General features: G+C 43.3%; 1 protein-coding gene across 1 annotated transcript in view; it reads right to left on the bottom strand.

The window, feature by feature from the left end:
* The window catches only part of KALRN (kalirin RhoGEF kinase), a 276,016-nt gene extending 254,616 nt beyond the window's left edge, over positions 1 to 21,400 (bottom strand). The window contains 3 exon segments of the mRNA XM_044919773.1: positions 7,699 to 7,873; positions 11,156 to 11,364; positions 21,212 to 21,400. Of these exon segments, the coding sequence (XP_044775708.1) occupies positions 7,699 to 7,873; positions 11,156 to 11,364; positions 21,212 to 21,244 (417 nt within the window). The 5' untranslated portion in view covers positions 21,245 to 21,400.
* Positions 21,401 to 22,232: the final 832 nt, after the last annotated feature.

The raw sequence follows: 22,232 nt of genomic DNA, 5'->3' as shown, positions 1-22,232 counted from the left end.
GAGAACTAGAATTAGAAGTAAAGCCTGAGATGTGACTGAATTGCTGCCATCTCATGATAAAACTTGAATGGATGAGGAGTTGCTTTTTATGGATGAGTAAAGAAAGTGGTTTCTTGAGATGGAAACTACTCCTGGGGAAGATGCTGTGAAGGCTGTTGAAATGACAACAAAGGATTTAGAGTATGACATAAACTGACATGATAAAGCAGCGGCAGAGTTTGAGAGGACTGACTCCAACTTTGTAGGAAGTTCTACTGTGGGTAAAATGCTATCAAACAGCATCACATACTGCAGAGAAATTATTTGCACACACACTGTGTACATTAAGGTCCAACCCTATTCCAACTAATAGTGGGAAGGAAGGATCCAAGGCATTTCATTGTGGTGAGATGCTCTGAAATACATGGGCTGTCAATTGCAAAATGAGCATCTTTCTGTTTTATGATGTCACTATTTTTATTAAGATGACAAAAAGTGAAAGCTAAATATTCTCCACTGACCTACAAGTGTTGGATGACAGGGAAAGACATATTGCAGCTAAAGAGACAGTCTTGTTGCATGGGAAGAGCTCTTTTATCTATAATGGGTTTGTATACTGATATAGGTTACCACTGTGAAACTAAAATTCACCAAATTGTCAGAGTCATTTATTCTTCTTGTCTAGTATTTTCTTTTCTGTGAGTTCTTTTTGTTTCTAAAATCAATTTATAAAATGTTGATAGTGAATTCTAATATAGGTTATTTTAAAGGGATATCGTAACATTTCTTTCTGCTTTAGAAATATATATATAACTTCTCTAAAGAGTTAAAATATTTATTTATGTAGCTATATAAAGATCTTTGGGGATATCGCAAGAACTTTCGGGAAAAGCAGAAGGATTTGGCAATAAAGAAATCTACTCAATTGTTTCTAATTTTTGGCAAAATAATGTAAGAGCATATTGCAACATGCTATAATTGATGAGTTCCAATGTTCAGTTACCTAATTTCTATTCCAGTAGATAATCTGTATAATTGAATAATTTTTATGAACAATTTCATGTTCTTTTTTTCATTAACATCATGCTAAAACAGAGACCTTTGATATAATCATGATGATCTTGAAGGGATCTTGATTGGATCCTCAGTAGTTATTTTGCCCATATCTTTGCCTCTTAATGAGTTTGAGACCTGTGGGAATCTAATCTGTTTTCAAAAGATCTCCCCTTTGTTGAAGAGCTCCTACAACATACATTGTCCATTCATTCTAGTACTTATCAATGCTTGAATGCCAGTGTTTTTCCTCCCGTGTAAGCTAAATACCTAGTCCTGGAGCTTAAATCTGCTTCCTTCTCCTGAATCCCCAGTATCCTCACCAGAAATAAGAAGCATACAGCATTTGTACCTTGAGAATATAACCTGACTTTAGGCTCACAATCATTACAGAGTGATCTGAAAGTTTCCATCAGGCATCTTTGATAATTTACCCCAAACAGGTGACTTGCCAGAATATGAAAGCTGTGTGAATAATCATTTTTGTTTTTTTGTTTTTTTTTAAGAAGGAAGATGGTAGCAGAACACCCCCCCCCACACACACACAATGATGCTGAAATCAATTTGGCAAAAGTCTGGAAGAGACTATCAAATTAATATTCTGTGTAGGCTTTGACTTACTTTATGGAATTTATTTTGCATTTCCTTCTCAAAGAAACTGGGGCATATTTAGAGAATGCTACAGTGATCCCTAGGAGCAATCCACCAACAGGGATCTCAGATAGATCTCATTTTCTTTCTTGTTATAGTTTCTATGTTGGTGGGTTTGACGTATATTGCAAACGTTGAGCACAGCATGGCTTTGCAGAGCCTGGCACAGAATCTATAGAAGAAGAGGTTATAAAAGTGGACTAGATGATGGGGTCCTTAGATGATCCCCAGCCAACACAATGACTGTGCAGGCTGATGGCCCCGCGTCACCAGAGGAAAACTTCCAGTGGAGCACCACAGGGCCCTGTATGACCTGGCCAATATTTCAAATAGCTACAATGTTGAAGCAATAATAAATTTACCTTGATAGGCTGAAGAACTGGGCCAAGAAGAAAAACAGTACAATCTGAGAGGGAAAATATATAAAAGCTTCTATTTAAGTTTTGTTTTTTTTTTAAAGTAAGTATATCAGAAGCACCTTGTAAAAACAACCCGGGGCTTTTAAGGCAGCACAAGCCTAGACAAGGCAGGTGATAACGCCACGGAAAAGGCTCCTGTCCGGGCCAGTTCCCTGATAGTGCCCTACCCAGGTGTGTGGCTAATTCGCCTTCAGCACAGGGCAACCAGGAGTTAGGTGTCTGGAGACCACGTCATATCCAAAAAGACACGAGTAAATCGGGGATATGTGCCACAGAGAAGGGCTGATGATGAAGAGAAATAGTCATCAAATTTTTAGGGTCAAGGGGACTGTAGAAATAACTACACAATCTCAACATTTTTCAGATAAAGGAAAAGAAGCCTATGATGACCATTTTCAAATATTTTTAAGACTGCCAAATAAAAGAGGGAACAGATTTTTTCTGTTTTTCCAGAGAGCAGAACTAGAACCAAAGAGCAGAAGGGTGGAAATTCTGGTTCAACACATTGATAAAATCCTGAGCTCCCTTGTCTACCCTATCCCCCCAAACCCCACTTCTAGACTTCGGAGATATCCCAGTAGAGGCTAGGTGGTATCCCCTGGGGATGCCAAATCCTGGCCACCAACTTTTACCTGTCTTCCAGGTATAATCTCATCAAGAAACTTTCCATGGGCAGCCTCACTAAACTAAATATTCCTGTCTCAGTGTTCTCATCCAACCGTGAGTCTCTCTCTGTCACAGAATTATCACATTGTATGATGATTCTGTTTCTCTGTTTCTCCTTAGCTACCTGCCTAATGGCAAGGACTGTTGGTATCCCCCACATAGTTTTTGATTCATATTAGGTGCTCACTAAATGTTGACCGAGTTGGATTTCTATCAGGCAAAAGGCTGACTGAGCAATCTCTTTCAAATATGAGACAGTAAAGGCCTCTGCGTACAACCAGTTGAAGAGTTGAGACCACCAGTAAATTGTAATCAGCTGTGTCTCCTCAAGGCAGAATTCTCCTCCTTGAAGGCTATTTTTTCCCCAGCCTCAGCCTAGCTACAATTTGTCCTAATGCAAACTCCATAGATCTATAGTTGGCTGTTCCATTCCATACTCAGGTTAATCACACAGATTAATTTGCAGGTACACTGAACAAACTCTGATTGTGATTATAGAGTCGAAGATTTAAAAGAAAGACCATAACTGTGGCCCACATTTCATAAAGTCCCTAATGTAAAGTATCTTTCTTGGTGTCATTTCTAGTACTCTATAATGTGAGTATGCCAACCCCAGGGGATGCCCCAGATTATCCACTGAAAACACAAAAATTCCCACTGTATAAATATGCATCTGTATGTGCATATATATCATATGCACACATTATTTGATTAAACCAATAAAAAAGATGCAATGTTTCCCTAGACTTTCACTAATAGACTGACACTGGAATCTCGCTGCAAGAACTGGCAGCCCGTGGGGTGGGAGAGGGCTCCTCCAGGAGGGTGGGATCCTGCAGTGTAGAGGGGCTGACTGTGGCTCTTTTGTCCCTTTGCTTTCAGCATAGTTCAAGTTACTGCTCTTTACATGCACCCAGTTAAACAGATTTATCTATTATCTACTTTTAACTAAGCTTCACAGAAAGACATATGGCTTATCAAGTTTCCTGCAAAGAAACTGCAGTTTGAGGACAATAATACGCATGAAAGCACAAGAGAACTTTGAACTCTCTGTTGGCCAACTTGTGGGGTAAAGAAACAATGATAATCTAATCAGATCTGTCAAGAAGCCAGGCCAAAAAAATAATTAGAAATGATCAAGAAAGTGATCTGAAATATGGAACCACAACTTCTAATGAAAAAAGCTGAATTTCACCCTACGGGCACCCTGAGTTCTGAGATTATTAGCCAGTGATTGAACATGTGTACCATTTATAAACTAATATATGCAAAGATAGGGAGTTGCAAGTTCAAAAATATTTTATTAAGAGAGTGCACGATCAAAAGAATTTGGAGACTGCTGGCCCGTTCTTGCTTCTAAAAACATTTTTTTTTTTTTATTTCTTTCTGATCATTCTGGTCAGTTGTAGAAAACTTTGAAATGCATGGAAGCTTTGAGAAAATATCACCCATATTCTTACCACCACAACATAAACATTGTTCACATTTGGTGAAATGTCTCTGCTATCACAACCATTTCATATAAAATGTCTTTCGTAGGGGGAAGCTGAACCCACAGGAAACACTTTACAGAACATCATGTTCCACCATGGGTCACACTGTCTGGTCTCCATGGAGGCTAAGAAGTTATGTCAGGAATGCAGCTGCAGTCCTGGCTTTTGAGCAGTTGCCTATACATTTGGGATAAGTTTCATTCTTGGTGGGGGTGTCCTATGACCTCAGCCCAGGTTATCCTATGGGCGTCCTACACACCATTCTCAATGAGGAAAAGGAGTCTGGCACAGCAACTCCTGTACTATCTTAATTTTTAAATTAATTAGCCCATCTCAGCCATCGGTGACATGGTTAAGGAGTCATGCTTAGATTCCCAGATGTCAGGGGCGCAGGCCTGCTCTGGTTTTCAGTAATCCCCAGGAATTTCGAGTATGTCCATCAAATGCCTTCCTCGAGGGAAGGACCCCATAGCTGAAGGTTCTGCAGTGACAGCCCCTGTCCTGGCTAATGTCAGCTCTGACATGTCCCTCACTATACAAGCCGCCCTCGGTTTCACACTCTGACCCTTCCCTAGATGTTTGCTCGTCATCCCCCACAGTGAAACACTAGCTGGTATTTGAAATAATCTCATCACCCTCAAAAATAACTTCTGACAATCTGAGTTGAAGCAGAACTTTTTCATAGGGTTGGCAGGATTTCCATATCAATCTGAGATGAAATGCAGCCATTTCCCAAGCTTTGGGCCACACCCCAGATGGGGCACAAGACCCCTTCTAAAACCTGGATGTCACTGCCTAAACCAGAGGGTGCTGAACCAAATCACTATTTTTATCTCCCTCATTTTTTTTTAAATTTTATTTATTTATTTGACAGAGAGAGACACAGCAAGAGAGGGAACACAAGCAGGGGGAGTGGGAGAGGGAGAAGCAGGCTTCCCGCGGAGCAGGGAGCCCGATGTGGGGCTCGATCCCAGGACCCTGGGATCATGACCTGAGCCGAAGGCAGACACTTAACGACTGAGCCACCCAGGTGCCCCATATCTCCCTCATTTTATTAGACCCTCATACTGTGTCCTCACTTTTGCTCTACTACATTATCAACTATTCAAGTTTTTGTGCCATATGGGGGTTGCCGGGGTGGCGGGGAGGGGGGTGGAGAGAATTTTTATACAATACAAAGGCTGAAGAATTCAAATCCTATAATTGAAATAACAAGCTCCTCTGGTGCAACATTTAAATAGGATCCAATCTTAAAGTATTGGATTTATAGTTTGCTTTTTTGTTTTAAAGGATAATTTTGGCATATACTCTGGATTGTTTCTCAAGAGTGGGAATGGATTTTCCAGAATCGCTTAGGCAAAAACTACTGATGCCCCCTACCTCCTCCGGCTAATGTCAGGGGTGCAGTTCATGGCAAAGTGAAGCTATCTGACCCATTCTGCGACTAAGCCAGCAACCCTGACCTCAAAACCATGCCATCTAATGAAATAAAACCTAAACATCCAAACCCTCCGATGATTTCCTTCCTCTTAAGCAGTTTTTTATGTGGACAGGGAATGAGAGGAGATTAAATAGAGACTACAAGAGCAGAATCACCACACCTGCTAACATAATTTCCCAACGGATACATTCACCTTTGGCAGGCACAGGGGAGCTGGGGAGGGATGGTGGGAGTGCCTGGGGTGGGCGCCACTGCAATCATATGTAACTCTGTTTATTTCAGTGAGCCTCACTCCCAAGTACCAAAGATTAACAACTCACACCCCCTCTTTCCTTTCTTTGTTACCTTCATCACCCCAGCTTTATGAAGTTCACCACATTCTCTCTGCTGCCTGCCCAAATCTCTAATTTTCCACTAGTATTTTCATTGTTCTTTCAACATATATTTTTAAGTATACATTTATTTTTCTTAAAGTTTATTTATTTTAAGCAATCTCTACACCCAACGTGGGGCTTGAACTCACGACCCTGAGATCAAGAGTCATGCACACCTCCAACGGAGTCGGCCAGGCACCCCACAACATATGTTTTAATACTACTTCCTACCTGAAATCCTTTTGAGCGTAGATTCAAAATAAATTAAGTAAAAAGTACACATAAATACACCTAAAGTTATAGAATAAGCTGGAAGGATAATCAAGATCTAGATTTAAAGACTTATCTTTTCCTTTGTTCTGGAAACTGTCCAGAATGCCCCTTTTTAAACAGGTAGTCTTAAGCAAGAAATTGCAGTGGCTTCCAGGGAGGCAAAAGTAGATGTGTGGTTATAAGAAGAAAAAGACTGTAAGACAGGGATAGGAAGGATTGTTTCAGGACTGCTTTCCTTTTAATATTTGTGATTCTCAATATAAACTCTGTTGCTCACAGAATTGAAGAAGAGTATCTTTTGCCAGGACAGTTCTCTGGTCCTGGCTGGGACTAGGATTCGGATATGGGAATTGCAACATTAAAAAAAAAAAAAAAAAGTCATTTCCGTCCAAACCAGTTTCATGAAGTTTCCACAGATATTGTTGGGAAGCTCATTCCCAGACACCCAAAGCCCCAACTTTGGAATGCAAAACAAATTTTTAAAAAATGATGGGTGGAGAGCGCTTTCCCTCAGACCACACCAGCAGGGAGCAAAGAGAAGATAGTGCCTCTTTAATTTAACCCTTTCCCATCCCTGAAAAGGACAAAGTGCCTTGGGTGTTGGATACTCTTCACACCCCAGGAACCCTACTGGCCTGGCTTTAGTTACTGTTTCAAAGTAGAAAATAATAAAAGGTGGATATTATGTGGAACAGACATTATTAATAGGCATCACAAAGGGGATATAAATATATTAGAACATCTGATTCTGACCTTTCCAGAAGGAACTGAGGAGTCCATGAGTTGAACCAAGATGGCCTTAGCATAGACTTACTTTCTTGGTAAGCACAAAGCAAACTGAAGAAAAGGTCTTTCTCCCCATGGCTCCTGACTTCCTGACTGCTCTGTGATTTCATCTAGCTCCTGACCTCTAGTCATCAACTGAGGAGGCCTCCAAAATTTAACACCTACCTACTCCTGAAGCTAAAGCATCCAATCACCAACTCAAATAGCCAATGCCACGGTCTTTCAGGAAGCAAAGTACCAAGGGTCCAAATAATCCCATCAAAAACCTTCTCAGTAAAGTAATTCCCACACAGGAAGTGAAACAGAGAGGCTCTCCTTGGCAGAGCAGGTGAGAAGGACAGAGGAACAGAACAAGGTAGAATGTGAATTGGGAATTTGCTGAGTCTAAAAATGTATCCTTGATGCACCATCCCCTCGAATTCCCATAGGGTACTGCCCAATGCTCCCTTCCCAGCCCCTGATGCAGTGCCCTTGACCAGGAAGCAGGCAGTATGCAGCGGCCCCAGAACTCTCCTTGACTCCCCTTCCTCTCCTTTCCCAGTGCCCACCTTCCCCACCTCTACCTCAATGGTATACTGCTCGAAGATGCGCAGCTGCAGGAAGATGTCCAGCTTGATCTTCCGCTCGTGGAACAGCTCCTCCATCTGCACCTGGGCATCGTCCAGCTGCTGCAGGACTGACTCGATGTGGCTGATGGAGCTGCTGTGGGGTGTCTTGTTGTTGGACACAGCCGAGTCCCTGTGGCCGAGTAGGGAGGAAAAGGGAGAGGCCTTGCCATGTTAAAAGTGATATAGGGGCAGGGGGCCTTCCTCATCTGAGCAAGGTGGATGTGAATCGACTGGGTCATTCACGACATTTATCAAACTCCTCTTGTGACCCTGGGACTGTCTTTAGCAGGTGAACCAACGATACGTGTATCATCTTTGAGGTTCACAGCACTGTAGCTCTGAGACTAGCTGCTCTCCTAGTCCTCAGAACTGGGAGATGGATCAGACAAAGGAATGTACGAAAAGGGCTCTCCAAAGCAGAATACATTAGGGAGCTGGACCGGTTCCACACATACATGCAGCCTCTGATGCACAGGTTTAATACACACACGTACACATGCATGAGAGCAGACACATTGATCACAAGGCGTAAGAGTCGGCAAATTAAAGGCATATGAAAAAAATCACCCTTCCTAGTTTTACCTCACAGGATCCTTGTTAAATAAAATGAGATCACAGCTACCAGAATTATTCATCCACTTGACAATGCCGTGCCAAAGTTATGGGCTTGTGCTGTGACCCAGGCTCCAGGCTGTTGTGAGGAAAGCATGGGCTCTAGAGGCCACAGCCCAGATTAAGTCCCCACTCTGACACACAGGGGCCTGTGGCCTTGGGAAATCACCTCCCGGAGCCCCAGCTGCCTCCTGTCAAGTGGACTTAATAACCCCCCCCCCCCGCCCCCGCCCTGCTCACTTTGTGGTTTGCTGTCAAGTAAGACCACGCATGTGAATGTGCTCTGTGACCAGAAACATGCTGTGTGAATGGCCGTGAATCCTGAAAGGACACAGGAGAAGTGCCAAGCACTGACTGGGGCCCAGGCCTAGCTGTGGAGAGTAGAGGGTAGGGGCACAAGAGGCTGGGGCAACAGCAAGGTGGCAAAGAAGATGAGTTCTGATTTGGGCGTTATAAGAAAAGGAGGAATCCAGCCAAGCAGTGGGAGGCCTGCACTCTTTGAGCAGTAGAGTCTACGAAAGTGGCAGGGGGGAGGTGACATGTCATAGACGGGAACCAAAAGAAAACATGTTGAGCTGCTCAGAGAAGTAAGGGGTGGTGAGACCTTCAAAGAGATCATTATAATAGGACAATTACAGGTGTTCAGACGTTTAGAGTCTATAGGGCCCTCAAGCTTACAATAAAGGGGCACATTCATTATCTTGTGGCCTCTTGGTTTCTTATACAATGTACAAAGGAGAAGGACAAGAGCAAAATCATCAGCAGGCCTTCTGACCACCAGTCCTGTCAGCCTATGTTTGTCTCAGAAGCAGCTGTGTCTGAGCCCACACTGTTTCTGAAGGGGGCATAAGGCCCGTGGTCAGGAGCCCCTCCTTGTGTCATTCTGAGAGTTCCCTCTCCTCTGGCCTATTTGGGCACAAAACCCCACTGCCGCACAGCTACCCAATCATGAACAGAATATAAGGCATGTACTTGATCCTCTGCATTATGCATTTGTTGAGCACTTTGCTGTTGGGAGGATATGCTTGTTCTTTCTGACTGCTCCTCTCGGGCTGTTTTCCATCATGCAGCTTCCAGAAGGAAGAGAATGATTTCTGACCGTTTTGCACGGCACCTAGTCAGCATCACACTCACTAGGAATCACAGAGGTGATGCCAAAACCACCTGAGGTGCTTCAGTGAGGAGTGCCAGAAGAGTCGGGGAGATTGAGAGAAGATGTGTGCTCTGCTGGGTAGGAGGCTTCGTGCCCCTCTCCACTCTCTTCCTCTTCGGCGGGTCTTGAAATCAGGGACGGGAGCCTGGGCTAGAGTCAGGCTAGTGGGGGCGTACGTGGTCACCAGTGGTTCTTGGTCACACAGCTAGCTAGGGTCCTCTCTGAAATCCATGGCGTTTAAGTTGTAGAAACAGGCCTTCGCCATCACAGAGGAACCCTCAGCCCTTAAGCATCATGCAAGGTTGGCAGGTGGGAGCAAGGGTCATCCCCATAGACCCAGCCCACACAGAACGAAACCCACCAAGTTTGTGAACAGTATTTGGAGAGAAAACACAAAACCATCACAAAATTCTAGAGCTGACAGAGCTCTTGGAGTGACCTCCTTAATTACACAGATGAAGCAGCTGAGGGCCAGAGAGATTAAGAGACTGCCTGCTATTTGGAATTTTTTTTTCAGTAGGGTTTCCTAGATAGGCAGACAAAATTCATGTATTACATATTAGTAAAGATGAACTGGGGGAAGAAGGGAAAGAGGCTGTCTTGTTAGTATGCAACAGGAGGACCCAAAACATCTCATGTGCATGCTTGGAATCGACACAATTAATTTCCAACAGAAAAACGTGCCAGGGCTATCTCAAGGTAAGTTCTCATTGTTTGTCTAATTGGACAGCTGGTACGGGGGTGGTGAAAAACCCTCTCCAATTCAAGTAATTCCCTCAGGCCCCAGGGCTGGCCTGGGACTTGCTGATGAGATTATTTCTGTCCGGAGCGGGCAGAGGTCCCAGCACTCGGTGATTTTAGGATAGAACAAGTCCCCGTGGGCAGACATCATTAGCATCATCAAGTCCTATTTATACAGCACCTGGGCACAGGGGTGGCGCTGAGGGCTTCCTCGAGGCCCCGTGACACTTTATCTGAGGAGCCCATGCCCTTGACAGGGACAGGAAGCTAGATATTGATGCCAACAGAAAGGAGGCAATGGTGTGGATGATTCTAAATGAATGTAAGGTTTTCAACAGGATTTTCCTTCTTAGTTATGTTTGTTTAGGTTGATACAGAGGGAGTTGTATTTTCTGGGCAGCAAGGAATGGTGGAAAGGTCATATGTGGGTAATGGAGAGCAGAGTGAGATAATGACACACATTCTCTAGATCCCCATGGGGCCAAAGCCAACCATTTTTGCCAACTGGGGCACTAGCATTCAGGGTTCAGCCCAAGATCAGAAGCCAAAGAACACTATATTCCGTACTGGCTATTTCTCCACATAACCAAAAGTTCCATAATTCTTCATGAAGACGTTACTTATTTTCGGTTTAATGTTGTTAATTTTTGTGTCTATGTCACTTACTGATTGCTAAACAACATCATGAGTCATACGTAATTCTTTGAAACACCAGAGCTTTCCCATTTACTATTTCATCCTAAACTCAAGTTGGGTATGGCCCAGGCTTTTTCATATCTGACAGAGGGAGAGACTGAAGCTCACACAGGACCACAAAGCCGGCTGTGGCTGAACCAAGACCGGGACACGACTTATCTCACATCTAGTCGAGGGCATTTCCCACTGGAAAGCACTGCCCATGCTGACCTGGCCTCGCTGGGCTCCCCCAGGGAGGGAGGCGCTGACCTGAGCTGCTGGATAAGGTCTTCGCCTTCCTTGATGACGTTGAGCGTGGCATCCAGAGTGGCGGTCTGCTGCTGCTGGAACTGCTTGATCAGTTCCTGGACCGCATCCACTGAGTCCGCACAAACATCCTCCAGCATCTCCTTCTGAAGGTCTTCCATCCATGTCCACAGCTGTGGGGGAGAGAGCAGAGACCCCACTCAGGGCAGACAGGAGAGGTCAGGGCAGGGGCCAGGGCAAGAAAGTCAGATAGGGGTCATCCAACCTACCCTCCACCAGTCAGTGACATGTTAGACTGTCCTTCTCACCAGCACACCTATGTTTATATTCATTGCTCATCTCTGCTAAGTTCACTCCATTAATGTTTCCGTTCCCTAAGGATGGGAACCACCTCTGGCTTAACTTCCCTGTGGTTCAGGGAAACTTGCAATCAAAGAGCAGGGGGGATCACTCATCTTGGAGAGGCTAGGAAGAACAGAGGACTGGTGAGGGACATATATTATTTCATCTTTCAGAAAGGAGGGCTCTGCACACTCCAGGCTGCTAGATGCTGATTCCTAGAAATGTATCATGATTTTGGAAACATGCAAAAAAGGAATGGGATGCTCAATAAGAACCAAATGAAGATTAATTTTAAAAATATGTGTTATGCTAAATTATTTTGTTCTTTTCAGGGCTGCTAGGTTGGTTAGAAGGTTGAATGCTAAAAATGTAGCTTATCTTTTTTTTTTTTTAATTTTTTAAATTCTTATGTTAATCCCCATACATTACATCATTAGTTTTAGATGTAGTGTTCCATGATTCATTGTTTGTGCATAACACCCAGTGCTCCATGCAGAATGTGCCCTCCTCAATACCCACCACAGGCTAACCCATCCTCCCACCCCCCTCCCCTCTAGAACCCTGTTTGTTTTTCAGAGTCCATCATCTCTCGTGGTTCGTCTACCCCTCCGATTAAAATGTAGCTTATCTTAATTTCAATGTAAGTATGAGCCATTTCCCCCATGATAGTCAAGCACTGAAATGCAGCCAGGGTGATATTATTGGTCAGGCAACTTTAAAAGTGCTAAGTATAATGCTTTGAACAGAATAAGCACTGGAAATGATGAGGAGCTGGACTGAATTACTGAAAACCCATGAAATGATAGCTCTTCCTCATACTGAAACTAGGTCTCCAGTGGTCTGCCACAGGGCTCTACTCCTAATACTCCTACTGAGCATGCTCATAAAATGATGAAGGGAAAGATGAGTTTGATGCTTGCTTAGAAATAAGGAATCTTCACCTGGCTAGCCAGAAAGATAAGCTCAGCGCTCTACCAGGAAAAAAAAACCCAAAACAGTACAGAGAGAAAATGGATAGAATCAGATGTGGATTTTGGCTCCTTTTCTTTTAACTCATCGTGGCTTTGAGTAAATCACTCCACCCTTGGCTCTCTGACTTCATGTGTAAAATAGGTTGAGGAAAGCACTAAATAAAATAAAGGTTAATTACCTTCTGGTTCTAACATTTCTGTAAGTCTTCTATGTTAAAAACATGGATAAATATCCACCTCAAGAATATTATTTCATCTAGTTAGTTCTCAGTATGGTAAATAAATCAAGGTATGGCCTTTGTAATTAGGGATAAGAAAAGAAATAATAGTGACAAAAATAGTCTCCAGATTTCAGACAAGTTATTCTTTGTTCTTTAGGTGGGAAAGGCTCCAGATATGGCAGAAGATGTTGAGTTAACAAGATTAACAAGCCTTAGAGACAGCATGTAAGGGGGTGGGGTATAAACAATGACCTTCTTGGACAGGTGAGAAACTCTCTGAGCCTCAGTTTTATAATTTACAAAATGGGTATAAGATCTGCTCTGCTCATCAAAGATTATGGGAATTAAATTACTTACTTATTATTAATGCTTTAAGTAAACATATAGAATTATTAATAAATCCTTGGCATTGTGATGATTGCTATAAGGAATACAAATTATTATTATTCAGTGTCCCTGTCATTTAGCAGCTTACAATCTAGTTGTAATTCAGTTTATTTCCTTTATAAAAAACCTTTTTTTATTATAAAAACACAAAACAAGTTTTCCAGACCATAGAAACTGGGATACATATTCCTACATGTATGAACGTATTTATTTCAAATCAGTTTGAAACCAGGAAGTTCAGGATATTGGTTGCTGTTGCTTCATGTTATTTCATTTTGCCTAGAGAGCAAAAGCATTTTCTACAGGTGCTGACGTCCCTGGGTAAAAGATAATGGGTTCTCTGAAAAATTATTTATTATTTTATAAATTATTTTATAGAGAGGCAATAGAGCATAATGGTTAAGAGTTTTAAGCCCCAAGTTCTACCACATATCAGCTAGACAACCTTGGGCAGATAACCTACCCTCTCTGCACCTCAGTTTTCCTTATCAGTAGAGTGGGGATAATAATAGTGTTTACCCCCACAGAGTTGTAAATATTATTAATAAGTTGACACGTGTGTGTATGTCTGTGTGTACATATACACAAATAAGCAAGTTATATCTATATCAATATAGATATCTGTATCTATGTATATCATTTAGAAACTGTGCCTAGCATGTAGGAAGTGATAGATATTATATTTAAAAGATACTTTTGATGCAAGCGCCTCCAGTTCCCACTAGAAGGCAGCGGGAAAGTCTGAAGTATTTCATTTTGGAATTGGTAAAAGATCAACACTGGATTTGGTCCTTCAGTATGCTAGGTTGAGCTAGGCCTCTCTTTGCTGTTTTTGCTGCTTTGTCCTGGGATGTCTAAGGAAAGCCTAGAGACTGAAAAGTCTAGATATTTCTAAAGGAAGGAAGGAAGGAAAGTAGAAAGAAAGAAGAAAGAAAGAAAAAGAAAGAAAGAAAGAAAGAGAGAGAGAAAGAAAGAAAGAAAGAAAGAAAGAAAGAAAGAAAGAAAGAAAAAGAAAGAAAGAAAGAAAGAAAGGAAAAGAAAGGAAAGGGAAGGAAAGGAAAGGAAAGGAAAGGAAAGGAAAGGAAAGGAAAGGAAAGGAAAAGAGGATGTGAAGAGAGATAAAAATTCTTAATCTCAGGAAACAAACTGAGGGTTGCTGGAGTGGTAGGGGGTGGGAGGGATGGGGTGGCTGGGTGAGAGACACTGGGGAGGCTATGTGTTATGGTGAGTGTTGTGAATTGTGTAAGACTGTTGAATCACAGACCTGTGCCTATGAAACAAATAATACATTATATGTTAAAAAAAAAAAAAAAGAAGATAGTAGGAAGGGAAAAATGAAGGGGGAGGAAATTGGAGGGGGAGATGAGCCATGAGAGACAATAGACTCTGAGAAACAAACTGAGGGTTCTAGAGGGGAGGGGGTGGGGGGATGGGTTAGCCTGGTGATGGGTATTAAGGAGGGCACGTACTGCATGGAGCACTGGGTGTTATACGCAAACAATGAATCATGGAACACTACATCAAAAACTAATGATGTAATGTATGGTGATTAACATAACATAATAAAATAAAAAATTCAAAAAAAAAATGACTCAGCCAAAAAAAAACTGTGGACACCAAGCAAGTCATGTAAGAGAAAGAAAAGAAACTTGATGTCTTAAGGGAGGACAGGCATTGAGATGGAAGATTGATCAGGGTAAGGCTGGCACTTGCTGTTACAGGAATAAGAGACAGAAAAGAGGCTTACAGGGATCTTGAGAATTTTATTTGATTTAAGATAATTTTCTTCTCAGTACCATCCTTAAGCTATTTTAATGTCTTCATAGTTCAGAGGTCCTTTTTTTTTTTTTTTTGCTCCACACCCAGCAGCTCCCAATGGAGCCCAGTGTGGGGCTTGAACTCATGACCCTGAGATCAAGACCTGAGCTGAGATCAAGAGTCGGACACTTAACTGAATGAGCCACCCAGGCACCCCATTCCCTTATTCTTAATAAAACTTGAACACCTCTGGTGTCGGTCTAGGGAAGAAAGCATCATTTTTTTTTTCTGAGGAAATCCACCGTGCCTCATGGCTCTCCCTCCTCCTGATGGTCATGCAGCTAAATAGCAGGGGCAAAGAAATTGACCACAGAAATTACCAGATAAAAATGAGGTTATCAGTGTTATAAACAAAGGGACTAGGGAAAGACTAGGGATATCTGAGGATACACTCTGACCTCTGAAGTCAATATCTTTAGAAAAATGTGTCCTCCCCCAAAACAGTCTTTGACTAGTGAATTGAAACTGATCTCTCACATTTCTGTTCACATATTCTACTATATTATAAACAAACTCTTGTCTAAGGCAGAATCAAACCTACTTACTGCTAAGGAAGATCAGCTAAGGGATAAACGATGAAGGACAATACTCAATGCAGCTCAGCCCAGTGGTTAGCAGGCTGATAAGAAAAGGAAGTGCTGGTCTACCTTCAAGAGGATAAAATGTCAAATAAAATTGCTAGTGATTAAAGAGAATTTGGCTTGGAGATAGGGAAGGGGACTACAGCACCAAAGACAAAGGGTTAGTGACATCTTTCTCTATTTTTCCTTCTGTTACAAAACAAACAGAAGGGGTGCCTGGGTGGCTCAGTTGGTTGGGCGACTGCCTTCGGCTCAGGTCATGATCCTGGAGTCCCGGGATCGAGTCCCGCATCGGGCTCCCTGCTCAGCAGGGAGTCTGCTTCTCCCTCTCCCGCTCCCCCCTCTTGTGCTCTCTCTCTCTCTCACTCTCTCTCTCAAAAAAAAAAAAAAAAAAAAACCAAACAGAAGGAGAAGAGCTCTTGAATGGAATTGATATTTACTGATGATAATTCTTGATTCTGCCCCTGTCTGGCTACTCTTTGAGCATGGAAAAACTACTTTACTTCAACTACTTCATAATTAAACTGGTGAGTGTATGTGTGTGTATGCACGTGTATGTGTGGGCTCTCCAGCTTGTCTCTAAAATCCCTTCCAGCTCTAACTTGCTATAGTTTCTCTTCAAAGGCTGATGTCAAGAAGAGGGTAGCAAAGAAATGGCTGTCTAAACTGAAACACTGCAGTCACAGCTTAGACACTGAGACATCCAAAGCCCAGAAACTTTAGCACCAGTTTGAGGATAATTGTGACACCAAGTTAAGACACTATTTGCAACTTAGAAAGCTTGAGTTGTGAGCCACTTGCAATCCCATGGGGCCACATGCACACAGTCACCTCTGAGGAGCAGCCCATTTAAATTGCGGGCTCATAATGCACTTTTTTGAACCAGCACCTCTGAGGCATACATAAAGTGGACAGAAAGGAACATTAGTGTCCCTAAACTATGAGTAAGGATCAATATTCCATTTCTTAGGCTGCAATTTTCTTATCTGAATGTCCTATGGGTTTCCTTCTGTGTATGTGTCCATCTGACTGACCCCTGAAGAGCACGCCTAGATTGCTTTGAAAAGAATCCACATCGGAGAGCCACTCCTATTACTAATTTACGAATTATCAGGCAGCCAGTGAGACCCCGGCAGAATGGTCTCTCCCTTCAAGCTACCACAAGCAATGACTGCCAAAACTAGATAAAATCATGGAGTGTGTGAGGTAATTGGTAGCAGCAACCACGTGGTTTTTTTTTCCTATTGTTCTCCATTTTGGTTTCTCTCCCCTAGGGTAAACCTTCTTACCCTCTGCTTATGGAGAGTCTAATACATTAGCATTGCATCTTTCCTTTCAATCCACTGCTTCCAGAATGACTCTCATGTTTCAGCCATTTCCAGACGCTCTTCTTGGTCAAACACACCTGTACCGTGACCCATTACTTCAGGGCTCTGCTCTTTGGTTGGCAATAATTACTTGGTCCATGTGGACGGATACACTTAGATGGCTTTATGTGTTCTTCCTCTCAGAGAACACATGTGGCTGTGGCCCTGAATACTTGAGTCCAAACAATGGACCTAATTTGAGAAGTTCTAGAACCTTAGCAGAGGTAAAGTTGAAGGAGGCTTTGAATGCACTACATAAAGTTGGTCCTAAGAGTGAACCAGTGAGTTCAGGAGGGGCCAGCCCATGGAGCCCATCTTGCCTGCAGAGAAAGAGGTAATGGAAAAAGGCAGGCAGGGAGGGACAAGGAAGGGAGACACTAGGAGGTCTGTAGAACTAATGAGGCTTATGGATGAGCGGTTACGGAAAGAGGTAGTCTACCGCTCTCCCCTGCTGATTGGCTGTTCCACCTGCACAGCTGTGGAGCACTGTGCTGATACAATCCACTGCCCTCAGATGTCCAGCTCCACAGGGTGAACCACGCTTCCCTCGTTTTGAAGAGATAGTTTTTCTTTGGCATCGACTACCAGCTTTTATTTCTTAAACAAACACCGTGACAGTTTGGCAATTGAAATAGAGGCTGAAGCAGTCTTGTTTCTTGAGAGCATCATCCCTTTGGAAGACTGACTTAGTTTTGGTTCTGCCATGGGTGGGGAGAGGAACATGTGTACATGTGAGTGTCTGAGGTGTTTGTGGGACGTGTGTGTGTGCGCGCGCGCACACGCGCGTGCCTATTTGAGCAGCAAATAGCACGGAAGAATGATTTCACAAGTTCAGAAACAAAGAGAAACGGGCATTTAATTAAGCTGTGTAATAAAGAGTTGAGGTTGATTATCTTGGCCACATTCTTTAGTTAATTTGACTCTCATATTATTACTACAAAAATATCTAAAAATGGATATTTTGAAAACCCAGCAATTGCAGCATTTCCATGGAAACACAGCAAGGAAAGAGAATTCTGTTTGGACAATCTCTGCGGAGCAGATGACACTTGCTACAAATGCCTTCTCCCTGGACAAAGAAAATGAGGACTTGGGTAAATCCCTCTCCCTACATCCTCCCTAGCTCTTGAGACCAGCAAAATGTCAGCTGCCTTCCTGTCCCCAGGCAAAAAGAAGCTATTTGAAAGTTCAGCACAATATATACGAATAGCTGAGGCTCTGCAAACATAAGCAGGTCCCGACACAGGTTTGTCATCTCTCTTTATAGTGTAGCTCTTCTCTCCAACTGGGATGAGAAATTTTATTTTTGTAAAATAACATTATTGGGATTGTTATGGATTTTCAATCAAACATATCATTGAAGGAAAATTATAAAACAAAGGAATGCAAAATAAAATTAAATCACCCATACATTTAACTTCTTTGTATACTTCTTCCTAGTCTTTATTCTATGTGTGTATCAAAATTGTGGTCATGCTGGATATACAGTGTTTTATGTATTATACTACAAGCCCTTTCTCATGCTATTCATGATCTTTGACAATGTGTTTTTTATGACTGTATAATATTTCACTAGCTAGATGCACTGTGATTAGTTTAATGAATCACTCAACATGGACTATTTAGTTTCTAATTATTCAAATTATGAAGAACACTGCAATAAAATGGTTAGAAGGTTTTAACCTTCCAGACTCCCATGGTCACCAAGAAGTCATGAGGCAGGGCCAAAAGGATTAAACAGACTCTTCAACCTGTAGATGAAATGGGCCTGGAGGGTGTCTTTCTCCTATCTTCCTCCTGTTTCCTCTCTGATCCTAATTAGAGTAAATCTTTTGATGTAGGAAGTGGGAAAAAGTAAAATTATGAACTTCAGCCTGGGGAGTCACGGGAAGCCTAGGTTAAATCATTTATGAAGATGGATGTTCAGTTCCTGCTCAGAAATCTGTACAGGCGGCTCTATCTAATTCCTTCAAAATTATATCTTATAACAACATTCTATTACACAGTGGCATTAATGCAAAAACTCTGCAGCAAACGACTCTATGCAGATAGAGAGGAAGAAAGAAAAGGAAGGAGAAGGGGCGCCTGTGTGGCTCAGTCGGTTAAGTGACTCTTGATCTCAGCTCAGGTCTTGGTCTCAGGGTTGTGAGTTCAAGCCCCACAACGGGCTCTACACTGGCATGGAGCCTACTTAAAACAAAAAAAAGGAAGGAGGAAGAAATTAGCTATAACTAGGCAGGAAGGATCTATGCAGTATTTATCAGCATCTGAGCCCACACCCCCAACCTGGCAACACTTTGCATTTCTCAGCTAAGATCTACCCTCCCCATCAAGGCCCTGCTCTGAGGGTTGAAAATGTACAGAGGAAAAAGAAGAGAAAGGAGAAGGAAGAAGAGCAGAGGAGGGGAGGAGATGCCAGAGGAAAATAGGAAGAGAGAGTGTGGAACAGCAGAGGCAAGCACGAGCAGTCTTCAGGAAGACAGGTGAAGTCTCTGCTGGGTGAGAAGCTCCATCACGTGTAGACAGACTCTTTTGTGACCCTGAGTTTCCCCATTTGAAAATATGTTTAAGAAAATCTAGATCATAAGATTATCATGACAATTCCATGTGTCTGGCAAGGAGTAGGTACCCAATTAAAAAAAAAAATACTACCTACTATACATTGAGTGCTTACAATGAACCACATCTTAGGTCAGGTAAGTCACCTGTATTACTTCAGACTTAATTACTCTTATTTATTATTGTTATTATCACCATCAAATAAAGAAGAGAGAAGAAGAAAAAGAATCTTGAACATAAGAACTATAAGGGGTCTCAGGGCCACTGAATCCACCTGCACAATTTTATAGATGAGGCAACCCAGGACCAGGGACACAGTGATGTGCACAAGCTGACATGGTTCTATAGCAGCAGAATCTGGACTAGAATCTCAGCCTTCTGGCTCCATGCACGGTACGTGGGAGATACAGCTAAACTAACCTCATCCATCACCTCCCTGGGCAGCGAGCACCCCCGCAGCCCTCACGGGGAACATGACTCCTGTTCATTCATGCTCCATTCCATCACCCACAGGCTCATAATTAAAAGAGAATACACAAGCCTTTGGTTTCTGAAACCATTATTAAGAATTGGGTGAGCCACACGCAAGCAGACAACCAGGCAGGAAAACCTGGATTAAAGCTAATCCCCTTGCTTTACAGACACTCATCAGAGAGTGGCTGTGGGTCCCACAGAGAGGAAGCAGAGCCATCTTCAGGGAGCTCGCCAGCCCTTCATCTGCCTGGGGAATCTCAGTTTAGAAAACATTATCTTTTCATGTTTTTCTCTGATAGGCACTGCAATGATTTGCATTCATTCCCACCAAGTGTCAGAAAAGCCTGTGAAGTAGTAACAACCAGGCTTCTTAATGCAATTCAAATATCAAAAATCAACTTAATTAAGTAGGGTTAATTTTTTTTCCCTGAGAAGCAATCAAACTTTAATTAATACTCCATTAAAATGAATACCTGGGGGAACACAAGCATGCATACACCTAATGAGTTCATCTGCCAAGGGTGTTATTATAGAAGATGCTAAATATGCCTCCTTGCTGGCTACTTACTCAATTTCAGAGTGCCCCATGTTAATCAGAAATGAAAAGCAATTGCAGGTTTGCAACCCTCCTCCTCTCTATGAGCCCCTCTGCCCTGCCAACAGTGTAACCTAATCCATCCTCCCGTCTCCACTCTGTGAATGATTCGGGCCCAGATTTAAGCCCAGCTGGCTTCCTCCTGCATGAAGGGTACCTCAGTCCCCCTTCCTTCACTGGCCGCCACTCCACCATCAGGCAAGTTGAGAACCAACTCACTTTAACATCACCACCCTCTGGCAGACCCCATTAAGAAGAATTTAATCCTCTGTTTTTTTAAAAAGATAAAAACACAGAACACATTTGTAAACTCTGTATGCATCTTGCTGGTAGCGAAGATGATCAAAGTTCTGCAGGACTGAGTTCTGCCAGGAAACAGCAACCAAGGGAAAGTGGGTCCAGGATGGGAAGGGAGTCTGTGATTTTACATTTCCTCTTGCCACGACTATTTCTACACCAGGGATCCCCAGATTTCTCCAGCTGCGGACTGAATGCTCTAGCAGACTCCCTCAGCGACCTGCCTCTGTGGCCCCCTCCTCACTAGAGATGAGAAGGGAAAAAGTTTGTTCCATTCTGGTTGAGACCTAACTACAGGTCATCAGGAACAAATCATTAGCATCATCACTGTCAGGAGGCTAGTATCCCCAAGACCACCCAGGCCTCTGTGCATACCAGCCAATGCTCCCTTCCCACAGCTTGCCTTACCTCTTTGGTGTGTGTGTGGAAGGAGACAGACATGTCCAGGAGAAGCTTCCGCTGTTCCACCCTGCGCACAAAGTCCTGGATGCGTACCTCCAGGTGTCGTGCTGCCTTGTAGATCTCCTCGGGGTCACATTCCCCGGTCTGAGCCAGCTGCTCTGCAGCTTCTAGGAGCTTGTCCGCATTGGTGTAGGTATTCTGCCAGCAGCAACAGTGAGGGAAAGTCAACTTGCAGGCACTGACCGAGCTTCGCGCCTTCCCCCAGCCCACCCGGGGCTGCCCAGAGCTGGAGTGCAGGGCGTAGGCGCTGAGCCCACAGCTCCCTGATCCGGCACGGAGGAGCTGAGTGCCAGGCTCGCCTGCCGCTTCTCAGCAAGCTAGCAGCCTGCCTTGCAGCTTGGCGTAAGTGGGCACTAGCTAGGTGCCTCCCCTGTCCCTGGGATTTCTCAGAGGTGGGGTGTCCCTGGAAAGAAGCGAGGAGGCATGCGAGAACCCCCGTCCCCATGCGCTGAGACTCCCCACCCTTGCGATGATCCATCACTGCCTTCACATCTCAGGCTGTAACTGCCAGAGTCAGAAATACCTCATCCACAAAGATCGTCTGTGTTTCTATGTGCGAACACCCGGGAAACAATAACTGGGAGACTTGTTTGACTCCCCCCCACCCCAAGTTCCCTGTAACTACTGGTGGTTATCTTTTGGAACAGAGCTATCTCTTTGCAGGGGAAGGGGTCAGCAAGTCCAGGGAGCCGACAGAAGGAAGCAGCCACAGTCCCAGAGAGAGAAGAGGCAGGCTATTCTCTGCGCACCCAGTGAAGGCTTAATGTTTGCAGGAAGGCTGGGGAGGAGCCTGGTGATTTTATCCTGTTCCTGCCTGCACACGCACATTGGTACACACGCACACACACACACTCCTCCAATCCCTGTCTGTACACACCATGGTATTCTCTAGAGCATTTAAAAAGGCAACCAGCTTGTAATTATTATTCATCAGGATGGAAGTCACTGCCTTTGTAAAAGATATGCC

This window comes from Neomonachus schauinslandi, chromosome 1 (assembly GCF_002201575.2).
Source record: "Neomonachus schauinslandi chromosome 1, ASM220157v2, whole genome shotgun sequence".
Classification (NCBI taxonomy): Eukaryota; Metazoa; Chordata; class Mammalia; order Carnivora; family Phocidae; genus Neomonachus; species Neomonachus schauinslandi.
The sequence above is the reverse complement of the archived record's forward strand: the minus strand, read 5'-3'. Positions and strand labels throughout refer to the sequence as shown.